The sequence below is a fragment of the Symphalangus syndactylus genome, chromosome 16, assembly GCF_028878055.3.
Source record: "Symphalangus syndactylus isolate Jambi chromosome 16, NHGRI_mSymSyn1-v2.1_pri, whole genome shotgun sequence".
Classification (NCBI taxonomy): domain Eukaryota; kingdom Metazoa; phylum Chordata; class Mammalia; order Primates; family Hylobatidae; genus Symphalangus; species Symphalangus syndactylus.
In genome coordinates this window covers 10,505,017-10,523,500 of record NC_072438.2, presented here as the reverse complement: position 1 = coordinate 10,523,500, position 18,484 = coordinate 10,505,017, and the positions used below count along the sequence as shown (strand labels likewise).

General features: G+C 51.8%; 1 protein-coding gene across 1 annotated transcript; it reads left to right on the top strand.

The window, feature by feature from the left end:
* The first annotated feature begins 2,355 nt into the window (after positions 1-2,355).
* LOC129464711 (myosin IC heavy chain) lies at positions 2,356-4,804 on the top strand. The gene is given in 3 exon segments (XM_055246075.2): positions 2,356-2,527; positions 2,530-3,048; positions 3,541-4,804. Coding segments are annotated over 2 exon segments (621 nt in total). The 3' UTR covers positions 2,979-3,048; positions 3,541-4,804.
* Positions 4,805-18,484: the final 13,680 nt, after the last annotated feature.

The window sequence follows — 18,484 nt, the reverse complement described above, 5'->3', positions numbered from 1 at the left end:
AATTCCATGTGACCCAGCAATCCCACTCCTGGGTACATGTCCCCGAGAATCAGAAACGTGTCCACACAAAAGCTTATCCACAAATGTTCCTAGTAGCATTATTCACAATAGCCCAAAGGTGGGCACAGCCTACATGTCCATTGGCTGAGGGACAGATGGGCACATCGTGGCCTGGCCCCACACTATTCTTCACCCGTAAAAAGGAATGAAGCTCTGGCCCATGCTGCAAAGTGGATGAACCCCGCAAACATTTGCCAAGTGAAGGAGGTCAGACGCAGACGGCCACGCATCACAGGAGACCATTTATGTCAAATGTCTGGAATAGGCGGGTCCACGGTGACACAGAGTAGACTCCTGGCTGCCCGGGGCTGGGGGCGAGGGCACAGCTGGGGGAAAACGGGAAGGGTCTTAGCCCATCCCCACTGCCTCAGACTGGGTAATCTATAAGCAACAGAAATTTATTTCCTGTAGTTCTCAAGCTGGGGAGTCCAAGATCCAGGTGCTGGCAGGCTGGGGTCTGCTGAGAGCAGCTCCAATGGCGTATCAAGCCTCACATGGCAGAACTCAGAGGAGAAACAGCCAAGCTAGTTCCTTCCAGCCCTTTTATAAGGGCCCTGGGGACAGAATCATGGCAAGGGATGGGCCCCTGGGGCACCTTTGGGACGGCAGAACTCACTGCCTGCCTGGGTCTCCCCCGATCCTGGCCCAGCCCTCCTTGGCCGCCCCAGCCATGGCTCAGGCAGGCGCAGGCGCAGCTGCAACCGTTGCTCCTGAAGGCACATGCGGTGGGCCTTGGCGGCGGCCACGCAGCGTCCACGAGGCGCTGACCCTGCAGGCGACGGTGGCCTCCACCCAGATTTCAAAGCATGTTGCTGACAGCCTTGGGGCCCAGGTAGAGGCTCATCGTGGGGGCAGGGGCTGCCTCCGAGACCGCAGGACTGCAGGGCCACCAGCGAGCAAGCACAGCCTGGGAGAGCGACAGGCAGGAGACTCTGACCCATGAGCGCTGAGTGGGCTGAGCCCAGCAAAGCCGTGGGGGCCCAGCCCTGCCCCCGTGTGTCTGGAAGGTGGGCAGGGAGTCCAAGATCATCCCCTGTTCATGTATCCTGAGTCCTGTCCCTCTAGAGAACGCTGACTCAGACGATTTTGTATGTGACAGCGGTGAGTACTGGGTCCGGCGTGCAGTGCTGCGGTTGGAACGTTTGCATCCTCTAAAGCTCAGGCTGAAACTTAGACCCTGTGCAGTGCCGGGAGGTGGGGCCTGATGGGAGGTGTTTGATCCACTGGCGAGGCAGAGCCACTATGAAAAGGGCTTGTGGGGCAGGCCCACCCGCCAGCCGGTGAGGACGTGACGTGCAAGGGGCCATCTCAGAAGAGGAGAACCCGACCTTGGCCTCCAGACTGGGAGGCAGGAAGTCTCTGTTGATAAACTGCTGTCTGACGTTCTGTTGTGGCCGCACTCAAACCGTGGCAGGGAGCGGCTGCTAACAGGCACAGGACGTCTTCTGCGGATGATAAACGTGTTCCGGAATGAGATGAGTGGGGATGGTTGCACAACTTCGTGAATATACTAAAAACCACTGAATTGTACACTGTAAAGGGTGACTCGTGTGCATGTGAATTTAATCTCAATGAAGCTGTTTTGCGGGAGCCAGGTGAAGCACTGTGGAGGCCACGCCCCAAGAAGGCAGCACCGGCCGGGCGCGGTGGGTGGCTCACGCCTGTAATCCCAGCACTTTGGGAGGCCGAGGTGGGTGGATCACGAGGTCAGGGGATCAAGACCATCCTGGCTAACACAGTGAAACCCCGTCTCTACTAAAAATACAAAAAAATTAGCCGGGCGTGGTCCCACCTACTCAGGAGGCTAAGGCAGGAGAATGGTGTGAACCCAGGAGGCGGAGCTTGCAGTGAGCCGAGATCGCGCCACTGCACTCTAGCCTGAGTGACAGAGTGAGACTCTGTCTTAAAAAAAAAAAAGGCAGCATCAGAAAACCGGAAACTGCGCTGGGTCCTCAGTGTGGCAGGCACTACCGGGGTGCAGACAGGATGAAGGCAGCCTTCTCACACTTGATCTTAGCCAAAAGGCCGAGAAGCGATTGAAGGCAGCCTTCTCTGTGGTCACATGCGTGTAACGGCACCTTCTCTCTCAGGGCCTCCTCCCTCCCCGCGTGGTTTGGGGGCTGTTCCTGATAGCACAGACGCCCTGGTCACAAACACCTGCCTGCGTTGCTGACCACAGGCCTGGCCTGGAGAAACCCACACCCTCTTCAGGGAAGCGAGCAAGGGGCTTGGCAGTGCCTGAAGCCAGTGGGCTGGGGACTCACAGCCGGGACACTCAGGGTGGGTAGGGCGGGCATGGGGCCCCAGCATGGCACAGGGCCAGACCCACCCCCTCTTTGTCACTGGCCACAGACTGCGGGGGGAGGGGCTAGAGGAACTGGGGCACCTGCATTTGGCCTGCAGGGAATCTGGGTCCCGCTGGCTGTGGGTGACCACAGAGGGCCACGTGGGCAGGGTGCATCCGTGGGCCCCCAGGCCAACCTCGTCAGAGTGGGAGGGGGAAGGGCCAGGAAGCCCCAGCCTGGACCAGGTACGGTGGGAACAGTCCACATGGGAGGGGCCAGAACCGTCTAGAAGACCCTGGCGTACAGGTCTGCTGCAGCAGAGCCAGGAGGGCACGAGGGTGCCCACATCCAGGGCAGAGGCACCATGTGGTGCTCAGTCAGCGGTCAGGGTCAGGCCTGGTTGGTGGCACTGAGGACCCTGCAGGCTTGGCCCCACCTCCAGGAGCTGGGCTTCCTCCACATGGCCACAGCAAAGGCAGGGACCAGAGCGGACCAGAAGTGTGGGGGCTGCACCCACCCTCTCCTTGCTGCTCCCCTCCCCCTTACCACCCCGTCCAACGATGTCCACGCAGATGGGAGGGTTGCGAGGGGCGTCCACACCTGGCCTGCAGTGGCTGCCCAGCTTCCTGCTAGGGAGATGGGGCCGGTGCTGATGGGGAACAGCTGTTGTGGGGGCAGCCAGAGGAAACCACGTTCCCGTGGGGTGAGCTCATGGTTTACGCGTTCCCCGCCAGATCCATAACATCCTGGGGGCAGAAGCACAGAGGCTCTGACACCAGGGCAGCTCAGCCATCCTCGCTCAGCCTGCACCTCCTGTCCTGAAGCCCCCTCCTCCCTCCACTTGCTCCCCCTGTCATTTACTCCCCAGTCCTGACCCACCCTGCTCACCCCTGAAGCTTCTCTGGGTCCTGGACTCTGTTCTGCAGGCTGGACGCCTTCTCGACTGTCCGTGGAGCCTGCCCGGTCTCTGGGGGTGTTGAGTGAGGGGTGCCCCAGGAAGAACGTGTTGGAGACAGTGGACAGGGAAGCGTTTCTCACCCCTTAACTCACAGCAGCCCCACCGGGCGGGCACAACCATCACCCCAGCTGCAGGTGTAGAAACTGAGGCACACAGACGCGATGCGGCTGCCCCTGTCTGGTAACTAGCAGCCGGGATTGGAGCCTGGGTCCAAGCTGCCTGTTCTTTCTTTCGTAGGCCGTGCGCCGTTTCTCCTGGAATAACTGGAGGTGATTCATGGAACCTGGAGGTTGGGCTTCAGGCTGGCGGGAGCGGCTCCGGACTGGGTCTTCTCCATGGCTCTGCTCCCCGCTCTCCTTGCTTGAGTGGTGGGGGCCCTGCGTCCTCTCATGCCCAACCCCACCTTTCTCGCCAAATTGTTGGAGGCTTTTGTCACCTGGAGACGCCGTTCCTGCCAGCTCCGGCCCCTTCTCCTGCGATGACGTTGCCCTGTCTTTGCTGCGCCGAGACCATGTTCCAGCCAGGCCAGGCCCTGACCAAGGGCTAACCACAGAATGCACGTGGCAACACCGGCCACGTCTCACATGTGGTCTTGGAAAACATGGTCTCCTCTCCTGCCCCGGCCCCTCCTGCCAGCTGGACGTGGGCATTTATGCACCCAGTGGAACCCCGCAGCCAGGAAACATGCCTGGAAAGCTAGAGGAGAGGCGTGATGGGGGGGACCCCACATGTGGCGACAGAGCAGCACACCCAGCTATTCTCAGCCACCATGTGGGAGAGAAATGACGCCTCCGTGGAGCTCCCCATGGCCGGAGCTGCTCCACACCGCATCCTAACCTTCACCCCAACTACTCAGTTGCCAAAGGGAATATTTTGACTCCCTTGTTTTTAATTTCCAGGTGATTATTGCTAGAGGAGTGGGAAGTTACTAATTTTTGTATATTTATCTTGTATTAAATTTTTTTACTGATTTTTAATTTTAAGATTTTTTGAGATGGAGTTTCACTCTTCTGGCCTAGGCTGGAGTGTAGTGGTGTGATTTCGGCTTGCTGCAACCTCCGCCCATGGGTTCAAGCGATTCTCGTGCCTCAGACCCCCGAGTAGCTGGGATTACAGGCGTGCACCACCACGCCTGGCTAATTTTGTTTTTAGTAGAGACAGGGTTTCACTATGTTGGTCAGGCTTGTCTCAAACTCCTGACCTCAGGTGATCCGCCGGGATTACAGGCGTGAGCCACTGCGCCTGGCCTGATTTTTAATTTTTAAATGAGGGGGCAGAGGCATAGCTAGGTTTACAATCATGTCATCAACAAAATAAATTGTCTTATTTTTTATGATGTTTGTGCCATTTATTTGTTTTTTTATTAAGTTTGCCAGAACCTTCGAGAAAATGCTGGACAATTATGACAGCAGCAGGCTCCACGAGTCGACCCTGGATTTGTGACATTTGTGTTTTCCACGTATAACGATCTTGGCCACTATTGTGGACAGAGACTTTTGCGCTTTTTTCTATTTTACTAGAAATAGTGCTTTTATTCATAACGATTGCTGAATTTGGTCAATTTTCTTTTCAGTACCTGTCGATGGGGTTCTCTGAATTTTCTGTGCTAATTGGCTAATGAAATGACGTCTCTGATCGCTGGGCTGCCGACGCTGCGTTGGGTCCTATTTGCTGTTCTCTTGTGTAGAATCTGCCAACGCTGCATTGGGTCCTGTTTGCTATTCTCTTGTGTAGAATCTGCTGACGCTGCGTTGAGTCCTATTTGCTGTTCTTTTACTTAGATTTTTTTGCATCTTCCCAAAGTGATATTTGTCTGTGGTTTTCTCTTTTTGTTCCACATCAGGTTTTTGAATTAAGTTATCCTGGTTTCATGAGACGAATTACAGAGTTTTCCATCCTTTCATGTCTTGGGAAGGTTAAAGTAACCCTGGGATGACTTTCTTTCCATGGAAGGTGAAGTCATCGTCAGCTGCGGACATCTGCTCCTGGTGCCTCCTTTCCTGGCTCAGCTCCCGCCCTCTCCAGTGCCTCGTGCTCATCTCTGCGTGGTGCTGCTCGTACAGAGTCATTCTGGACTTTATACCCACGACAACATGGCTGCTGCAGGTTTCGAAGCAGCTGCCCCGGCTGAGCGGGCTGTCTCATCATTCCTCCAGCCTCTTCCGTACTGGGGTCTCCTTCTTCCTAATCATGTGTGGGTTTTTTTATTTCAATGCACAAAAATTCTAAATAGAGATAGTCATTTATTTATTTAGTTTTAGTTTTTTTTGTTTTTTTTTTTTTTGAAACAGAGTCTCACTTTATCACCCAGGCTGGAGTGCAGTGGCATGATCTCAGTTCACTGCAGCCTCCACCTCCTGGATTCAAGCAGTTGTTCTGCCTTAGCCTCCCCAGTGGCTGGGACTACAGGTGCGCACCAACATGCCCGGCTGATTTGTGTATTTTTGCAAAGACAGGGTTTCACCCTATTGGCCAGGATGGTCTCAAACTCCAGGCCTCAAGTGATCTGCCCACCTCAGCCACCCAAAGTGTGGGCATTACAGGCGTGAGCCACCACGCCCAGCCTAGGCAGTCATTTCTTGATGCAGCTTTTGGGCTGGCCAAAGGGATTTTATTTTATTTCTTTCAGAAAAACAATCATTTCTCCTTTTTACTTATTTGTTTTCTACTTCATTAATTTCTGGCTTTAACTTCATAATTCTCATACTTTTTAAAATGCACTTTATTGTTCTCATTCTAGTTTCATAGGGTGGCACAAAGTCCCTCTTGTTTATTTTTTCCTCTAAAAAACAACAGCTGTGCTGGGGGTTCTGGGCGCTGCATTAGCTGAGTCGTCGGCGCTGGATCGATATTTATGGTATCTCGGCTTTTCAGAGAGCACACGTTCAGATTTAATATCCTGATTTACCCAAGGGCTACCTGGAGTGTGTTGGTTTCTAAGTTTTTGGGGGAAGAGGTGGCAATTTCCATTAGTTATTTTACAATTTTTTGGATAATAGGATCATTTAAATTATTCTACTTTTTAGTTCCTTGAGGTTTTCTTTGCAGCCAATACACAACAGACATGGACTTATCGGAAGTCGGAACGTTTGGAAGCTCTGTTTCCCGTGAGGAACGTTCAGAAGCGCCGTTTCCCATGAGGGACGTGAGCATGACCATCCATATTGATCTGTCTGCATTTTTCTGTTGCCACTAGACCTAATTACGGAGAGAGACACACGGAGGGAGCTCCTGTGACCCTCAAGTCCCCTCATCACGTCCCCTTCCAGTTGGCTTTCCGAGTTTGGCTCCCATGTTTGGCCCGTGGAGGTTTATGTCTTCTATCTCAGTAATCGTCCCCGTCACATGCCCACCCAGACATGCTGACACCACCGGCCCTACTCAGCCCTGCTTCCTCTCCCCTTGGCCTCACCTTGATGTCAGGGGCATCTGCTCTGACTCAGGGGCAGTGACTGACTTCCTTCCAGTACCTTCTCTGGATAATAAGTATGGATGACATACCTTCTAGTGTCTGCTGTCACGCTTACCGGTGACATTTCTGGGCTAGTTCGTGATGCCTGGGATGGAGCCGTCTCCCTGGTGATCCTGGATGACGTTTCACTGTCCCCTGCTTCTGGTGGCACAGATGAGAACTCCAGGCCTCGTGCTCTCTCTGCTGGCACACACGTCTTCCCTCCACGCTGGCTGCACACCTGCCCATGGGGTTTCTGCAGGAGAGGAGACAGCCAGAGGCCCAAGTGGGGTGTGTGGCAGGCAGCAACCCTGCTCACCGCAGCGGCCTCTGCTCTGCGTCTTGGGAGTAACCCTGGTCACCTGGCGGCCTCTGCTTTGCTTCTCAGCGCTGCCTGGTGTGACCCCCAGGGTCTTGGTCGGCATGAGGCCACAGAGCTCACGTGCACTTCCCGCAGCTGCTTCCACGGCATAGATGAGAGGTTCCCATGGAGCTTACACGACCTCTAGACTTGCAGACACCTGTGCTGTCAGACAGAGGAGGCTGAGGCTCAGAGAGGCACAGTCACCTTCTTGAAGATGCACAGCCGTGAGTGAAGCAGCTGGGATTTCTCCTGGTCTCTCTGACCCTAGAACACGTGGCCTCTTGGTGTGCCCAGTAAGAGACGTTAAAGAAGGGCCTCCCCCATGAGCCCTGACTGAGGCGGGGCACTAGGCACCCCGTCGATGTGCTTTGTGGTTCACAGGGGAGAGGCAGAGGGCCTGTCGGGGGGCGGCAATGGGGCAGCCAGAGGGGGCGGTCCTGGCCTGTGTCAGCCTCCTTGAGGGGAGGGTGCCAGGAACTACCACATGATCTTCTATTCTCACGTAAGCCACAGGACCCCAACCCAGCTCCCCACAGCAAAGGCGAAGTCACCAACTCAACAAGGCGCGTGGCCAGGTGTGGGGCTGACGCCTACAATCCCAGCACCATGGGAAGCCGAGCAGGAGGATGGCTCGAAGCCAGGAGTTCGAAACCAGCCTGGGCAACACAGCGAGACCGCTCTACAAAAATAAAAAAAATTAGCTGGGTGTGGTAATGCACACCTGTAGTCCCAACTACTTGGGAGGCTGAGGTGTGGGCATCCTGGGGGCCGGGGGTCTCTGGGGTGGGGGGTCCTGGGGCGGGAGCGTCCCAGGGCTGCGGGCCACGACCAGGCTTTGCGCCTCTGCCTGCTGATGGCCCTGGGGCTGTGATGGCGATTTTGCATGGAACCCACCCTCCAGCCCTGCTTGCGGAGGGCTACTCGGGAGGGGCTGCGGCAGCGCCTACCCACATGTGGAGCCCGGGATGCAGCCCCCACCCGCCCAACCTCTGGAGCTGTGCCTGGAGAGGCGGGGGGTTCAGGTGCCATGGCAGCCTCCAAGGGGCTGAGGACTCGGGGAGGGTGCTGGAAGCTGGCCGGCTTCTGAGGGACCCCTGAGGGGCAGGGGGCCTCCAGGGCCACCAAGCTGGTGCGCCCACCAAGGGGCCAGGGGGCCGGTCCTGTGGCCTGCGGGAGTAGTGGATGGGGGAGAGTGAAGTGGTTCCTGCGAGGCTGGCCGCACACCAGCGGGACCCGCCCTAGGACCGCAGGAGATGCGGGAGTGGGACATTGAGTCATGGGCACCAGACTTGGGCCATCTCCCGAGGACGGCGGTGGCGGCAGAGCCCAGCAAGAGGTGCTGCCTGGGGCGCCCTCCCTGTGGTCCTGAGCCCTGAGCCGCCAGCTGTGAGGTTGGAGCCGCCGGCTGTGGGGTGAGGCCGCTGGCTGTGGGGTGAGGCCGCTGGCTGTGGGGTGGAGCCGCCGGCTGTGGGGTGAGGCCACTGGCTGTGGGGTTGGAACCGCCCGCTGTGAGGTGAGGGCTCTGCCAGGCAGTCCCCGCTGAGTGTTTTTCCTTCCACTGACTCTGGCCCCGGGCCAGACTTGCAAACGTTGACCCACATTCCCCCTGCGCCCGGCAGAAACTAGGCCACCAGCGAGGCTGGGGAGGGTGTCCCGGCAGCGGGGCCAGCTCAGACTTTCCGGGCTGGGGAGCAGGTCCTGAGGGCCAGAGCAGGGGGGCTCTTCCCAGGGCCTCCGGCGCAGCTGGCTCAGAGAAGAGGACGGAGCCCACCCCGGCCAGGAAGAAGCTAAGCTGGGCAAGCCGCCCTGTCCCACACAGCCCTGCCTGCAGCCTGCGCTACCAGGGCCCGGCTTCCCCCATTTCTTCCCACTCCCCCTGCAGGGCACTGCCAGCTGCTCCATCCGGCCCTCCAGGCCTGGGGCCGTCGCTCTCCCCCCGGGGGCTGGTCCCAGGCCTCCCACCCTGGGGCTCGGCTCCTTGAACCACCTCTGAAGTGGTCCCTCTATCGGGACCTGCTGGTTGAGCCCTATTGGTCCTTTTTCCTGCCACCCTGACTGGGCCACCTCCCAGTGACACAGCCTTGGCAGAAGAGGCCCGGACACCTCGCTAAAGACCCTTGGAGGAGCCCATTTGCCGTCGTGGGGCTGGGGTGGAGGGAGGCCAGCTGGAGGGTGTCTCTCTCCCCATGGGCACTGCCTGCTGTGCCCAAAGTCTGGCTACAGCTCCCCGGAGACATCCGGTGTGGCCTCTGGCAAGGCCACCTTCAAAGCTTGTGGCTGCAGGGAAGGTGGGAGCAGCTGCTGGGCCACGGGGCATCCCCCTGGGTTCCACACACTGGCAGCCTCGTCCAAAGAAGAGGGACAGAGCAGGGCCCACGCCACCCCCATGTTATTCCCACAGCGCCCCCATGTCCTTCTCACACCATCCCCCACGTCCTTCCCACGCTGCCCCCCCACGTCCTTCCCACGCCACCCCCCACATCCTTCCCACACCATCCCCCACGTCCTTCCCACACTGCCCCCCCCACGTCCTTCCCACACCACCCCCCACATCCTTCCCACACCCCCTCCACGTCCTTCCCATGCCGCCCATGTCCTTCCTACGCCCCCCGCATCCTTCCCATGCCAGCCCCCACGTCCTTCCCACGCCCCCCACGTCCTTCCCATGCCCCCTCCACATCCTTCTCATGCCCCCCACGTTCTTGTCCCATGGTCAGTGGCAGGTCCTGTGGGAGTGACCCCTGTTGCTGGGGAGGGGTTCTGGTGACACAGGGCTGTAGGGACACACAACCTCCCCTCCTGGAGAAAGGACTCAGTCCCCACCCAGCTCCCCCACACTCCTACTCCTCCTCCCCAGCCCCAGGGTGGGGCCCACTGAGACTTGGGGGGGCTCTGGAGAGAGGCCAGGCCTGGCCTGCTGGACTCCCCCAGGACAGATACCTGGCGACAGGGACACCCAGTGATGAGGGGTGTGTGGGGCAGGGGACAAGATGGACCTGGGCGGAGACTGGGACAGGGGACGTTGCACCCTCCAGTGCCCACTGAGTCTCTGCAGGGACATCCACTCTCTCTCTGCAGGGTCCATTAGCATCCTCCAGATCAAAGGCAGGGTCAGCCTCAGACGCAGGCATGTGCATGGTGTGTGAGCACGTGTGCTGTGTGTGTGCACCCATGTGTGAGGCGTGTGTCTGGCATGGTGCAGCTGTGTCAGGGTCGTGTACATATACAGGTGTGTGCACATGTGTGTGTGGCATGCATGCATGTCCACATATGTGTGTGGGCCTGGTGGGTACTCAGGTGTCTCCATCCCATGCCCCACCCTGTGCCAGATGAGGTGGGAGCAGAGAAGGGACCCCAGCAGCCGCTGCAGTGGACATTGAGCTCTGCCCCCTCCCTGGCACCTCCTTCCACTCGGCCCTGCCTCTGAGGGCCCCTGGCTGCTGGAACAGCCTGATGTGAGGGCTTGAGGCTGGGCCGTGGCCTCAGCAAGCCTCCTCTTGGCCGGTGGCATCTCCCTGGGGTGTATGTGGGGCCGGGGCAAGTGCTCTCTGGGCTAAAGGAGCAAAGGCTTCCAGCAGGATGGCTGTACCCCCCGAGCCTTCCTAGAATCCAGGCTGCGAGCTTCCGTGTTAAGAGGCTAAGAAACAAGGAGGCAGGTGCCTCTTTGTTTGCCCCAGGCAGCTCCGGCTTAGCCTGAGCCACCCTCTGCTGCTCCGTGCTGCTCCCGCTGCCCTTTCCAGCCCAGGGGTGCTGCTGGGAAGAGGCTTCTCTGTGAGCACTCAGCCTTCTCACCCTAATGCCAATCCGAAAATGGCAACTGAGTTTAGCTATAGCAAAGGGCTTTACCATCGTGTCAGAGACTGAGAGCAGGAAACTCTATTGGGAAAAAGAAAATGTGAAATTTAAAGCATAAATCCCTGAATTCCAAATCCCTTTCCTTGGATCCACAGCCAACCCTGGCCAGCCAGCACAGGGCTGCCAAGACCGGCCCTAGGGCTGACTCACAGCTTGGACAGAGTCCCGCACTCAGTAGAGCTGCTTGGCTGGCCTGTGGGTCACGAGGAAAGGGATTATCTCTGTGCTAAAGCATGTGGGGCCATCTGGTGAGGTCACCCCCATCCCACACTCTGCAGAGGGAGAAACTGAGGCCTTGAGAGAGCTTAACCCATGCCGAGTCACACAGCCATGGACGGGCCTGAGCTGGAATCCTTGTCCCCTGATGCTAGCATGGGGCTTCCTCTGGCCCCTCCTTGCTGTGGAGAGATGAGGGGCACCCACACCCTCATGGGGCTCAGTCTCTTCTATCCCATCAGAGCCCTGGAAACGGACCCAAGTGGTCTGCGGCCACCAGCCTGGGTGTGGCCTGAAGGCCTGGTGTGTAGGCCTATGGGGAGGGGCTGGCTGTCCTGGGAGCTATGTACCTGAATGTAGAATGACAGGAACTCACTGCAAACCTTGGTAACTTGTGGGCACCTCCTCCACCCTCTCTCCACACTGATCCAACCGCTGCCTCGCACGCACATGTGTAGGGGAGGCCTGTGCCCTATGGTTCTGGTGTCCCCTCCAGGCAGGGCCTACACAGCCCGAGGAGGCCTCTGTCCTTGCACTCCCACTAGGCAGAGGTCTCTCCTGCCCCTGGCCTTCCCGGTGGATTTCAGTGCTGAGTTCTGAGCCAAGATGTGAGAGGAGGGGCGCCATCATCCCAAGGAGTGCACTCTAGGCTCAGCTGTCAGGGAAGAGCATCAAGGAGCCTCCAGCACCTTCACTGGAAGACCGGCTCCTCAACCCTGTCCGTCTATTCCTGTGGGCCAAAACTCACGACTTTTACTTTTAGGTCTTTGATCAATTTTATACATGGTTAATTTTTTTGTATATGGTGTGAGGTAGGAGTCCAAATACCTTCTTTTGCAAATGGAGGTCCAGTTGTCTGAGCACCATTTGCTGAAGAGCTGATCTCTCCTCCAGTGAGTGACTTTGGCACCCTTGTTGAATCCAGTTCACCATAAAAGTAGGGGTTTATTTTTGGACTTTCAATTCTGTTCCATTGTCTCTATACCTAGCCTTAAGCCAGTACCATACTGTCTTGATTACTATAATTTTGTAGTAATTTTTGAAGTTGGGACGTGTAAGTCTTCCAATTTAGTTCTTTTATTGGGTAGTTTTGGCTATCTGAGGCCTCTTGCAATTCCATATGAATTTTAGGATAAGACTTTCCATTTCTGCAAAAAAAAAAAAAAAAAAAAGAAAAGAAAAGCAGTTAGAATTTTGATGGGGATTGGATTGAATCTGTAGACCGATATGGGGTCTATTGCTATCTTAACAATATTAATTCTTCTAATTGAGGAGCACAAGATGTCTTTCCACATGTTTAAATGTTTAATTTCTTCTAATGATGTTTTGTAGTTTTTAGTGTTCAAGTTGTGTACTTCTTTGATTGAATTTATTCCTGTTTATTCTTTTGATGTGATTATAAATGGAATTGTTTTCTTAATTTCATTTTCATATTGTTCATTGTTTTAGAAATGCGACTGATTTTTAAAATATTGATCTATATTTGCAGCCTTGCAGAACTCATTTCTCAGCCCCAATGTTTTTGCATGGATTTCTGATGATTTGTATGCATGAAATCTTGTCATCTGCAAATAGAAATAGTTTTACTTCTTCCCTGCCAACCTGGCTGCCTCTAATTTTATTTTCTTGCCTAATCATTCATATTGAACCAACTTTGCATTCATTGTGCATAATCTTTTTGAAAATGTTGCTGGATTAAGTTCACTGGTATTTTGTTGAATATTTTTGCAGCTATATTCATAAGAGATACTGGAAAGTTTATTTTTTTGGTGACGATTTTGTCTAGTTTTGGTATCAGGGTAACACTGGCCTCCAAATGAGTGAGGAAGTGTTCCCTGTTTTGGAAGAATTTAAGAAGGATTGGTATTAATTATGCTTCAAACATTTGGTAAAATTCACCAGGGAAGCCATCTCATCCTGGGCTTTTCTTTGTGGGAAGTTTTTTTTTTTTCCTACTTCAATCCCTTCATTTGTGTTAGGTCTATTCAGATTTTGTATGTCTTCATGAGTCAGTTTCAATAGTTTGTGTCTTTCCAGGAATTTGTCCATTTCATTTAGATTATTTAATTGGTTGGCACATTGTTCATAAGAGTCCTCATAAATCTTTTAATTTCTGTAATGTCATTAGTAATGTCTTCTATTTCATTCCTGATTTTAGTAAATTTGAGTCTTCTTTTTTTTCTTAGTCTGGCTATTCAATTTTCTTGATTTTTTCTTTTTTTTTTTTTTTTTTTTTGGAGATGGAGTCTCACTCTGTCACCCAGGCTGGAGTGCAGTGGCACAATCTTGGCTCACTGCAAGCTCTGCCTCCCAGGTTCACGCCATTCTCCTGCCTCAGCCTCCCGAGTAGCTGGGACTACAGGCGCCTGCCACCACGCCTGGCTAATTTTTTTGTATTTTTAGTGGAGACGGGGTTTCACCGTGTTAGCCAGGATGGTCTCGATCTCCTGACCTCGTGATCCACCCGCTTCGGCCTCCCAAAGTGCTGGGATTACAGGCGTGAGCCACTACACCCGGCCCAATTTTCTTGATCTTTTCAAAAACCAACTTTTTTTTTTTGAGATGGAGTCTCACTCTGTCACCCAGGCTGGAGTGCAGTGGCATGATCTCGGCTCACTTACAAGCTCCGCCTCCTGGGTTCAAGCCATTCTCCTACCTCAGCCTCCCGAGTAGCTGGGACTACAAGTGGGTGCCACCACACCCGGCTAGTTTTTTGTATTTTTTAGTAGAAACGGGGTTTCACCATGTTAGCCAGGATGGTCACCATGTTAGCCAGGATGGTCTCGATCTCCTGACCTCATGATCCGCCCGCCTCAGCCTCCCAAAGTGCTGGGATTAGAGGCGTGAGCCACCGCACCCGGCCTTCCAAAAACCAACTTTTGTTTTCTTTTCTTTCTTTCTTTTTTTTTTTTTTTTTTTGAGACAGGGTCTCACTCTGTTGCCCAGGCTGGAGTGCAGTGGTGGCGTAATCTTGGCTCACTGCAGCCTCGACCTCATGGGCTCAAGCCTCTCGGGTAGCTGGGACCACAGGTGTGTGCCACCACACCCAGCTATTTTTTATTTTTGCAGAGATGGGGTTTTACCATTTGCCCCTGCTGGTCTTGAACTCCTGAGCTCAAGCGATCTGCCTGCCTTAGCCTCCTGAAGTGCTGGGATTATAGGTGGGAGCCACCGTACCCAGCCTGTTTTAATTGATCTTTTAAATTATTTTTCTACTGTAATTTATCTCTGCTCTACTATTTATTATTTCCTTCTGCTTGCTTTGACTTAGTGTGCTGTCTTTTTCTAGTTTCTTTAGGTGGAAGGTTGGGTTATTGATCTGAGATCTCTTTTTATTTAGTGTAAGTATCCACAGCTGTACGTTTCCCTGTAAGCACTGTTTAGCTTCATCTGTATTTTAGTATATTGTGTTTTCGTTTCCATTTATCTCAAACCATCTTCTAAATTCTCTTGTGAATTCTTCTTTGCCCTATTGGATACTAAGGAGTTCAGTTTTTTATTTTAACTATTTTTTAATTACCCAAAGTTCTTTCTGTTATTGATTTCTAATTTCATTCAATTGTGGTAAGAGAACATACTTTGCATGATTTCAATCATTTTAAATTTATTGAGGTTTATTTTATGACAACATCGGATTTATTCTTTCAGACATTCCACGTGCACTTGAGAATAATGGGCACAACAACCTTTGTGGTTGTCGGTGGAGTGTTCTACAGCCGTCTGCCAAGTCTAGGTGGGTTAGAGCGTGTTGACGTCTTCCACTGACTTTTGATTTTCTGTCCTGTTGCTTTATCCATGATTGGAAATGGGCTATTGAAAGCTGGAAGTCTCCAGCTGTTATTGTTGAATTGTCCGTTTTGCCCTTCATCATTTCCGCTTTGGCTTCATGTATCTTGGGGTTCTGTGTCAGGTGCACATATGTTTTTTTTTTTTTTTTTTGAGACGGAGTCTCGCTCTGTCACCCAGGCTGGAGTGCAGTGGCGCTATCTCGGCTCACTGCAAGCTCCGCCTCCCGGGTTCAGGCCATTCTCCTGCCTCAGCAACTCGAGTAGCTGGGACTACAGGCACCTGCCACCGCGCCGGGCTAATTTTTTTTTGTATTTTTAGTAGAGACAGGGTTTCACCGTGTTAGCCAGGATGGTCTCGATCTCCTGACCTCGTGATCCTCCTGTCTCGGCCTCCCAAAGTGCTGGGATTACAGGCGTGAGCCACCGCACCCAGCCAGGTGCACATATGTTGATAATGGTGATGTTTTCTTGATGGATGTACCCTTTTAGCACTATAAAATATCCTTGTCTGTTGTAACAACTTTTGTCCGAAGGTCTGTTTTCTTTCATATTGTCACGGTCACTCCAGCTCTCTTCTGCTTACTATTCTATCTTTGCTCTTTTACTTCAGAGAGTCTTGGAATGTGCATTGAATCATGGTTTTTAAAAGTCAGCCCTTCTATCCACTGCTTTTTAACTGGAGTGTTTAATTAACATTTAGTTGACACTACATACTGAGTTGATAAGGGAGAATTTAGGCACACCATTTGCTATTTGTTTTCCATGTCTTAGGTCTTTTTTGTTCCTCTGTTTCCATATGGCCTTCTTTGGTGCTAAATAGATATTTCCTAGTGTCTCATTTCAACATATTTGTCATTTCTCTTTTTTTTTTTGAGACGGAGTCTTGCTCTGTTGCCCAGGCTGGAGTGCAGTGGTGTGATCTTGGCTCACTGCAACCTCCTCCTCCCAGGTTCAAGCAATTTTCCTGCCCCAGCCTCCTGAGTAGCTGGGATTACAGGCACCTGCCACCATGCCCAGCTAATTTGTGTGTGTGTGTGTGTGTGTGTTTTAGTAGAGACGGTGACGGTGTTTCATCGTGCTGGCCAGGCTTGTCTCAAACTCCTGACCTCAAGAGATCCACTAGCCTTGGCCTCCCAAAGTGCTGGGATTATAGGCATGTGTCGCTGTGCCCGGCCTGTTATGTGTATTTTATTACAATAAAAAATTGGGGAAAGTATTTTTAAAGGACAGTGTAAAAATAAATAGTTTATGTGTGTAGCTCTTTTTTCTCCTACCTGATTTAAAAGACAGAGAGTGATGATTAGACATCTGTGCTGGTAGGCAAATGATGTGTAAACATTTAAATTATATGACAGTGATAGCACAAAGGAGGAGGAGGGAACAGAGCTGTATATGAGCAAAGTTTTTGTATACCATTGACATTAAATTATAATTAATCTGAGATCAGTTGTTATAAATTAAGATATTAATTGTAATCCCTAGGGCATCTGCTAAAAAGACACCTTAAAAGATATAGTAAAAGAAATGACAGAGCAAGACTTTGCCTCAAAAAAAAAATACACATAACGTAAAATTTACCATCTTAGCCATTTTAAAGTGTACAGTTGAATGGCATTAAATACATTCATCATGTATAAATGTCACCCCATCCATCTCCATAACACTTCATCTTGTGAAACTGAAACTGTGCCCTCATTAAACAACAACTCCCCATTTCTGCTCCCCCCAGCTCCTGGCAACACCAATCTACTGTCTGTCTCTCTGAATGTGACTATTCTAAGTACCTCATCTAAGTGGAATCACACAATCTTTGTGTTTTGTGACTGGCTTATTTTACTTAGCATAATGTCCTCAAGGGTGATCCCTATTATAGCATATGTCCTTCCTTTGTAAGGCGAAATTTCCTTTCTTTCTAAAGCTAAATAATATTCTGCTTATCCGTTTGTTCACTGGTAGGCACTTGAACTGATTTTGCATTTTAGCTGTTGTGAATAATGCTGCTATGAACTTGAGTATACAAATGTATTTTCAAGACCCTGATTTCCATTATTTTGGGTATATACCCACAGTTGCAATGTGGGATCATACAGTCTATTTCTAATTTTTTGAGGAACTCTCATCGTGTTTTTCATAGGAACTGTGTCATTTTATATTCCCATCAATAGTTCACCAGGGTTCCAGATTCTCCACATCCTTGCCAACACTTGTTATTTTGGGTTTTTTTTGATAGTAGTCATCTTAATGCGTGTGAGGTGATGTCCTATTATAGTTTTAATTTGCATTTCCTCAGTAATAAATGATGTTGGCAATCTCTTCATTTGCTTATTGACCATTTGTAGATCTTCTTTGGAGAGATGTCTATTCATGTCCTCTGCCCATTTTTAAATTTAGTTTTTGTCTTAGAGTTTTAGGAGTTCTCTATGTATTCTGGATATTAATGCCTTATCAGATAAATGATTTGTAAATATTTTCTCCCATCAGCTGGGTGCAGTGGCTCACACCTGTAATCCCAGCACTTTGGGAGGCCGAGGTGGGTGGATCACCTGAGCTCAAGAGTTTCAGATTAGCCTGGGCAACACAGTGAAACCCCGTCTCCACTAAAATACGAAAAATTAGCCAGGCACGGCACCATGTGCCTGCAATCCCAGCTACTCGGGAGGTTGAGAGAGGAGAATTGCTGGAACCCGGGAGGCAGAGGTTGCAGTGAGCCAAGATTGCACCACTGCACCCCAGGCTGGGTGACAGATGGACTTCATCTCAAAAAAAAAAAAAAAAAAGATTTTCTCCCATCTTTTGAGTTGCCCCTTTACTCTGTTGATGTTGCCTTTTTTTTTTTTTTTTTTTTTTTTTTTTTTTTTTTTTGAGACAGAGTCTCTCTCTGTTGCCCAGGTGGAATGCAGTGGCGCGATCTCGGCTCACTGCAAGCTCCGCCTCCCAGGTTCACACCATTCTCCTGCCTCAGCCTCCTGAGTAGCTGGGACTACAGGCGCCCGCCACCATGCCCGGCTAATTTTTTGTATTTTTAGTAGAGACGGGGTTTCACCGTGTTAGCCAGGATGGTCTCGATCTCCTGACCTCGTGATCTGCCCACCTTGGCCTCCCAAAGTGCTGAGATTACAGGCGTGAGCCACAGCGCCCGGACAGATGTTGCCTTCTGATACACAAATATTCTGATTTTCATGATGTCCACTTTGTCTATTTTCTTCTTTTGTTGCCCATGCTTTTAGTGTCATATCCAATAAATCATTGTAAAATCTGAAGTTGTACAGCTTTGTCTTATGTTTTCTTTTAAGAAGTTTATAGTTTTAGGTATTACATTTAGGTCTTTAATCAGTTTTGAGTTAATTTTTGCATACGGTGTAAGGCAAACAGTCCAACTTCATTCTTTTTTTTTTTTTTTTTTTGGAGATGGAGTCTCCCTCTGTTGCCGAGGCTGGAGTGCAGTGACACGATCTCAGCTCACTGCAATGTCTGCCTCCCAGGTTCAAGAGATTCTCCTGCCTCAGC